The sequence below is a fragment of the Physella acuta genome, unplaced genomic scaffold, assembly GCF_028476545.2.
Source record: "Physella acuta isolate Inbredline_101_S28 unplaced genomic scaffold, ASM2847654v3 ptg000094l, whole genome shotgun sequence".
NCBI classification, from domain to species: domain Eukaryota; kingdom Metazoa; phylum Mollusca; class Gastropoda; family Physidae; genus Physella; species Physella acuta.
Genome location: NW_026731614.1, coordinates 80,063 through 88,531, shown reverse-complemented (window position 1 = coordinate 88,531; position 8,469 = coordinate 80,063). Strand labels below are relative to the sequence as shown.

Here is an 8,469-nt window from a genome sequence, read left to right as displayed (position 1 = left end):
TATTCAGAGTGCCACCCTCTTTAAATCGCCTTAGCTATATATTTATCTGATGACATGTATGATCCAATACTCTTCGTCTCTACACACGAAAGTGAGTGCCCATCACTTCCAATCCCTCTGAGAAAGTGTTACATAAACATGGGGTTGACTGCTCCACCACAAAAGACCTTTTGAACTGAAAAATGAAAAGGGTTTATACTTTTGCTCTTATTATTGGAACGTTATTGAGTCTTGATCTAGAAACTCGATCTACTTAGTTTAAAACAAGCCCTGTTGTTAATTAAAATTTTTCGAAGGACCTAATAATTATTAACTAAAATTTTCTACTTTGTGGATTAGCGGAAATGAAGATAAAGATCTAATCTAGAATCTAGATCTAGATCTAGAATCTAGTAGATGTAGCTTATTTCCGTAAGACTGTAAATTAGATTTCGTTTTTTTTTTTTTTTGCGTCTGTATTGGTTTTAAGATTTTCGTTAAATAGACTGACTGTAAAACGCTCGGATTTCGATTTTCCATTCTAACTGCATAACTACTAGCAACGAGTCGAGTACGTTTCTACATTTACATTTTACAGTAATGTCACAACACACAGTGAGTATGTCAGTGTATAAATGGTTCCATATAGACTTCTAATATTTATTAGGCCTAGATCTATAGTTTATTCTAGTTAATTAATTTTAATAGATCTAGTTGAAGTTTACAATGTTTTGTCACATTCAAATTGTCATTGTGCTGTCCTGCTGTGGAGTGGTGACTCCAGAGTAGACTGGTGTGCGTGTGTTAACTCAACTGTACTGTTACTCTGCTGTTACTAACAGTCAGTAACAGTAACAGCGGGTACATGACAGAGTGAGTGTAATCTAGATTCTAGGTAGATCTAGAGGGAGAGGCGTAGACTACACTTACTGTAGTATAGTCACACTGTCACTCACTGTGACTGACAGTTGTGTGTCACACTCTGTAGTAGTAGTAGATCTAGTACGACTAGTCTAGTAGTAATTTAATTAAGTTTAGTCTAGAATCTCAGTTTAATAGGAATAGGCCTAGATCTAGATCTAGAGCTATAATCTAGCTAGATTAGACTTTAAAAAAGTTTAGAGTTTAGAGACTTTAGTTAGAGCTAGAGACTATACGTCACTATAGTGTGTACATGTCTAGATTGGCTGTAAATCTTGATCTCAATCTCTCAATCTAAAGTCTAGTCAAGCTAGCAGCTAAGCTAAATTATTAAATTTAAAATTAATAGACCTAATATAATAGCCTAGCTGCTCTAACCCTGATTAAATTTAAATGATGATTTAGTTAGTCTAATAATAGTAGTATTAATAGTTAGCCTACTGAGCAAACACAACCACCAATGCGACTATTTTATATTATAAAATTAAAAATATTTAATAAACGACTAGAGTTTAGATATAGTGGTAGATCCCAGTATTAGTTATCACTATACTATAGATTAAATAGGGACAAAGTGGCTTAGCAGTAGAGAGCTAGACTGCTAACCCAAAAGGGTAAGTTTTGAGTTCGAATCCTGGTTCAAGTCAATAAACCGTCTGAGTCTACCCAGCTCTGATGGGTACCTAACTCATTTTAAGGAAAGTAAAGGCGGCTGGGCATATTGCTGACCACACTATCCCTTCATATGTCGAGGTGTGGTTAAGTGACTGGTAGATCGCTTGAATGGTTAAGTGGTAGATCGCTTGAATGGTTAAGTGGTAGATCGCTTGAATGGTTAAGTGGTAGATCGCTTGAATGGTTAAGTGGTAGATCGCTTGAATGCTAGCCCAAAGGTGTCAAGTTTGGATCTGGATCCTGACTCGAGACTGCTGGAAGTTCACCCAACTCTAGCTCTAATCAATGGGTATCTGGTAATCTCTTCATCTGCCCTATGGATTGGATCTTTAGGCCTGAACGGGGAACTTTAATTATTCGCTAGATTTACCACCATCAGTTAAAAATGTTGAGATATGCAGATACAAAAAATAGATCCTAGTCAAACTAGTCTACAAAATTGTTTATTTTTACTGAATGCGTAATACTGAGTGTAATATTAATTAATATGATAAATTAATTCGCTAGACATGCCAGGATGTCAATTATTTATCTTTTATATTCATTTATATGAAATGTGCTTAATTAAGTAAGAATTATTGTAAAGTACCAAATTTTTCTCTCTCACAGTTAATAAAAATGATAAGTATATCTATAATATTTGTAAAAATGAGATAAAGTCCTAACAAGAATCTTTCTTTTAGTCTGATTGTCCAAGATTGTGTGATGGTTATAAGAATAATATTGATAGATTTCTCAGTCACATATACTGTTTATTATTTATCTGAACTAACATTTAAAAACTTTTTCTGTACAAACCATTTAGACAAATCAGCCAGGCGGGGATAAAAGAAATGAAACAGACAAGGAAAAGAAGAAGAAGGAAAGCATCCTAGACCTGAAGAAATATTTGGACAAGCCAATCCGTGTCAAGTTCAGTGGAGGCAGAGAGGGTAATTATGTTTACACATTTAGGGGATCTGCATTTTTTTAGTCAAAATATCTGCTTAATAACACTAATCTGTTTCTTTTTTGTTTACTCAAACATGTCTTTTTGATGACAGATAGTAAATTGTTTTGAAAGGTTTTTTTTTTTTAAAGATTAACATTGTAATCAGTTTTGCAATATATAAATAAAGAGATAAGGAAGTAAAACTTTAGATTCTTTGTTTAGTGTCCATTGCTAATTTACTTCTTTTGTTGTGGTAGCTTATAAATATGTAATTAAGCCTCTTCCTATTTTTATTGAGTTGTAATTATTGCTATGTAGGTTCCTCATTCAGCAAGCTGTTTCTTTTTGGTAACAAAAAACATTAGCTGTACTGACATGTTGTAGTAAGGGAAATAACTGGTTACAATATATTTCTTTTGTTTTAGCTAGTGGTATCTTGAAGGGTTTTGATCAGCTCTTGAATCTTGTACTCGATGGAACAACAGAATATCTCAGGGGTAAGATTTATGACAGATTTAACTTTTTTTTTAAAGGCCCATTACTTCTTTTATTTTTTTTTTCAGTTTAAATCTGAAGGCATAAATTCTGCATTTAAATTATAAACTTTCATTTTGGAGATTGCTTCTAACCTTGGCCTGTGTGTTGTGACTCTCACTTTGGAACCTGGCAATTCGTGGTGTAGATGAAGTAGAATTAACATGTTTCTATGACAGTTGCATAAGAAGGAACAGTGTGGTCAGCACTATGCACAGGGTTCGTACGCAGTCTGGAAAGTCTGGAAAAAGTCTTGAATTTAGAAAAGTGAATTTAAGACTTTAAAAAGTCTGGAAAATCGCTAGTTTTTGGGCTGGATTTTTTAAAAGTCTGGAAAAAGCCTGGAATCTAGTCTCCGAATAAAAAATTGCGATTTTTAAGTGAATTTACTCCAATTTTTTCCCTGCGCTGTCGCGCGGGTTTACACTATGTTGTGACGTTTTTCGCTGGTTCGCAGAAGAAAAAAAAAACGGATGCTCAGTTACTACGTCATTGGGACAAGAGGGGAAGGGAGGGAAGAGATATTTTGTGGCACGACTGACCGTGTGAATGTGTTACAAGTACTTACAATTGTCATTTAATGAAAGAGTGATCGCCCTCAGAATTGTTAGGCTCTCGATTTTACCCGCTATATTTTCATCGTTTGAGTTTGCATGCAGGCAGTCACAACAAAAAATTATGGGGGAGATGTGTGAGTGGTAGTTTAGATATAATTTATCAGTCTGTAAGGCGTCATCCATTTATGTCTTACAAATTTTTTTTTCGGATTTTAGACCCCCCCCCCCGCCCTCTGTCCACACGCGTTCACTTACTTTGTATTAATATTAGCATTTATAAGATTAATAAGCCGCAAGGCCTCCTTGGGGTCATACCTGTATTTTTGTTTGCTTCAGCTTACCTAAGAGGTACTATTTTTATTTAGGAGTCGTCCATAAATGACGTCACACTCCGGAAAGTCGGGAGGAGGGTTTTATAAAGTGTGATGACACCCTCTTGCAATAATGTTAGGGCAGATATAAATACTTTCTACTCACAAGATACACGTTTTATGTTTGTTTTAGAATGTAATCACAAAATCTTCCGACCCCTTCCCCCCTCCATGTGTACGTCATAAATGGATGACCCCTTTAATTTTAATCCACCTTCCATTAAACTGTTATGAAATCTTTGCAAATGCTGAGGATTAAAGTTAGACTACCCCACCCCTCCTTGTAACATCGGTCACTTGTGTGAACTTACCGTGACCCCAAGTGGGTTGTTGGTACTGCTTGGTAAAGGAGGGCGGGGGAGGGGGTATAAGTCACAGGCATATTGAAGTCTAGACTACTATGACCTCACAGTGACCCCTTCACCGTGTCTTGTGTGTCTGTGGGGGGGGGGGGAAGGATACCGGCAATTTTTTTTTTATTGCAGACCCATTTCTCAGCTATTACTATAAGCACAAACAGTGAATGATGTGGTTTTTTTTTTTCTCCTCATTTTTTTTTTACAAGTAGCCTATATTAGGCTACTTAACAAGAGCAGACCTAAATTAATACATTACATTATTATTCTTTAATTAACTCTCACTATTATGCAATACCATTTTAATGATAGTTTAATTGAAAACATAAGCAATTAGATCATGAACAGATTACATAAGTCTAATGTTTAAAACAAAATAGCTGCATCATTTTAATCAATTATTTTAATTATTAACATTTTAGGTGGAGTGGAGTAGGCAAACTTAGAAAAGTGATTTTCTGTCAATTTGGCTAGAGAAAGATTAATATAAATTTAGCTCAATTGCCTAAAATAAATGTCAATTTAGTATAAGTAATTATAATGACAGTACAAATAGTGCATCATTTTAAAAAAATTATTCGCTAACACATTATATGTCTAAAGTCTGGAATTTTTCCAAAAAAGTCTGGAAAATGTCTGGAATTTCATTTTCAAAAAGCAGTACGAACCCTGTATGCAACTACCTTTACTTAACCTGAGTCAGTTGCCCATAAGAGCTGAGTGGACTCAGTACCATCCATAGGATCCAAACTTGAGATTTTCTGGTTAGCTGTATTTCCCTCTATTATCTGATCACAGGGTCTCTGTTTTGAGGAGCTACTTTCTTTGTATTTTGAATAATTACTTCAGAATGTAATCAAACATTTTCAATTTTAAAATTTTACATTTTTAACAAATTTTTTGTTACTTGACAGATCCAGACGACCCCTTTAAACTAACAGAAGATACTCGGTCACTAGGGCTCGTTGTCTGTCGTGGTACGTCTGTTGTCCTCATCTGTCCTTCTGATGGCATGGAGGCTATAGCCAACCCTTTTGTCCAACAAGAGTAGATCATTTAAAAATATAACTTGTGAATGTGTTCATGTGAGAGGTTGCTGATGTGTTAATTGATGGAATGGTTGAGTGATGAGCTAGTGTACAGAAAGTGATGCTTGTTTTTATATCATTTCATGTTTCTTTTCTTCAAATGATTCATCCCATGCCCATACATTACTAAATTAAATAGCAGGTTGTGTTCATTTCTACACCTGTCTAAAAAATGTGTCTGACTCTGAAATTTTATAACTGTTACATTTTAAGTTGATTTTGTTTGTGTAAGAACTTGTACAAATGACATACATAACAATCAAAACCAAAGTTAAAAGTATAATTTTTTATTATTAAAAATGTCGTGTTAAACATGTACTACTGTTTTATTGCGCTGAAACAGTACAAAGATGTGTGTAGAAGACATACATACCCATGTTTTAAATAATAAAAAAAAAAGTTTTTCACACAAGTCAATCCTGCATACTTGTTCTTATTTCTCTTTTACAATTTCATATTTTCAAACTGTGAAAATGACAGTAGCTCTCACATTAAAATTTTTGGTAGATGATTCTCCATTAGTTATGTTGTACGGAAATGTTTAAGTAAAATAAAGTAACATAGATGATAACTTGGTTACATCACAGATGGAATAAGGAGTTGGACTTGAAGTAGATCAAACACTGAACTGTGCCTTCAGGTGCATAATTGTTTTGATTGCTTGTTTAATTAATGGAAGTTTGATCATGTGGGGGGGGGGGGGTCAAGACAGGTTGATGCCTATGTTAGAGGGGTTATTGCTAGCATTCATTATTGCTTTTAATTTAGATGACAATTGCTATCAAAAAAATTAATGTAACTAAATCTAGTTATGTGTATTGTACATTTGTTTTTTTTTATTCTTACACAACTAGAAAAACTGCGCTTTAAAAACCTTTAATGTAAGGAAACTGTAAAGTGTATATTTGGTTGCTTGCTACTTTATCTTTTAATAAGCAAAAATATTTTAAAGTTGGTAATTATAACTGATGAATATCTCTCAATATTTGTTTAAAGGGTTTATGATACATTGACTTGTTTAATGCTGGATTTGTCTCTAAATTGATAATGGATTAAAAATATTATTTTTCCTTTTAATAAATCATTGAAATTAAGTTTTTACTAATTGTATATGAGTCTTAATTTTACAAATGAATACACATAATGTAAAAGAGACTGGGAGTTTGCTGAGCAAACTCCCTTTAGCTAATTGATTCTAAAACTTTTGTAATTTTAAAAGCGTATTGCGTCTACTTCTTAACATTTGAGGTACCAGGAGTTGATCCTATTATAAAGTGAAACACATCCAAGCTAGATTTGTTTACTATTTCAAGCTAATACTTTCTCCAAGATAAAGAAAAAATAAGCAATTACCTAAAGAAAATCTGAAATCAAATATAAATGTAGATCTAAATGGTGTGCAGTACCCACAAAATGTAATACTTGAGATTCTATATCAAACAGGGCAGTGATAATAAAATTGGAACCACACAGACGAGCATGCATGTTACACAATCACTTGACATGGTACTTACAGTATAAAACTTACACAGCAATATGAAAACACGGAAATGTGTAGAGAAATAAATACTGAAAACATTTGTACATTGTTGAAATCACACAAAATTGTGGTTGTTGTATACAGCATAAAATGAGTCAATAAACTGAAATAATAATATCAAATAAAAACAAAGCTAATGGCATATAATAAAAATAATGGAATATTCATAAAGTATTAACTATGTCTAATGTCAGTTTTTTTAATGAGTACATAAACTGAAATAATATCAAATAAAAACACAAAACTAAAGACATCTTAATCAAAATGATGGAATACTCATGAAGGATTAACTCTACTGTGTTTAACCCAGTATTTTCACTAGTGAAGACAAATGTCAGCATATTGTAATGTCATCTACTGAGGTGATTGGCTAAAAACTAGCCAATCAAACGAAATGAAAGACTGGCTGATAAAACTAACCAATCAGACGAAATAATGGACTTGCTGCTAGCTGACCAATCAGACGAAATGATTGGCTGAATGGAAGGTACTACCACTGCAGTCAGTAAGTCCTCAGATAAAATCTACAGCCTCAGTAGATGTGATATGTTTTTAGCATGAAAAGTTTCTTCTGTTCAACTTTGACCCTGAGTAAAAAACAACTGAATCAGGAATGTAATACTGCATCTACCGCGAGTCTAGATCAGCTAGAGAGGCAGAGTTATGGTAGCTTTTAACTAACACCTATTTAATGCTTAGCCGGTGTCGTGTCAATTGCTCATGGAGTCAGATATTGCCAAGATATTCCAACCAGTTTAAAAAAAAAACTTGTTAAAATAAAAAATTGTTTAACAGGTTAAAAAAAGGTTTCTTAAAAGAAACTAATAAACTAAAAATTGTCAATATCATAAAAAATATTTTTGTCAGTTTTATAAATTATACTATTATTATTATGCTTAAATTAAATTGTATAAAATGTATGAAATTTGCTAATTAAAAATAATTGGCCATAGTGATTAAATTTTGTCACTCACTAAGTATTTAATGAATGAGTTGAGTTACACTAGAAAATAGACAATTTAAGAAAAAAAAAATTCAACATCAATTCTGTCCCTTTGTACAGATACAAAAATTGAAAACACATTGAAAACATTCCATCACACTTGCATAATTTTTTTTTCAAACAATTATTCACAGTTTCGTTGACCATTCATTACTGGTTGCGTGATAATGAAAAGTGACATAAAACAACTGGAAGTGACCTCACGAAAATAATGATGACCTCAGCAGGGGGGGGGGGGAGCAGAGGTTTACATGGAGGTCAACAGGACATCAGCAGATTGTCATCTTAGATTGGGGGGGGGGGAATCTTACAGTGATTGGGGAGACAAGATTAGATTTTGTAAACTTACTGTCAATTTGTTTACATTATGAGATGGTCACATGACATTAAGTTTAAAAATAAAGTATATTTTGCCAACAGTTTGGACATTTTAAAATAATATTTTTTTACCTGTAGGTGAATAAGTTGGATCATATACAGCATTAAATTATTAACTGTGTTATGAGAAACCAGA

The 8,469-nt window shown here is 33.3% G+C and overlaps 1 protein-coding gene across 1 annotated transcript; it reads left to right on the top strand.

Moving 5' to 3' along the window:
• The first annotated feature begins 487 nt into the window (after nucleotides 1-487).
• Nucleotides 488-5,827, top strand: LOC131929345 (U6 snRNA-associated Sm-like protein LSm7). Its single transcript, XM_059285461.1, has 4 exons — nucleotides 488-594; nucleotides 2,381-2,507; nucleotides 2,932-3,003; nucleotides 5,239-5,827. Exons 1-4 carry the CDS (start codon nucleotides 580-582, stop codon nucleotides 5,373-5,375), a joined length of 351 nt encoding a protein of 116 aa, XP_059141444.1. The 5' UTR covers nucleotides 488-579; the 3' UTR covers nucleotides 5,376-5,827.
• Nucleotides 5,828-8,469: the final 2,642 nt, after the last annotated feature.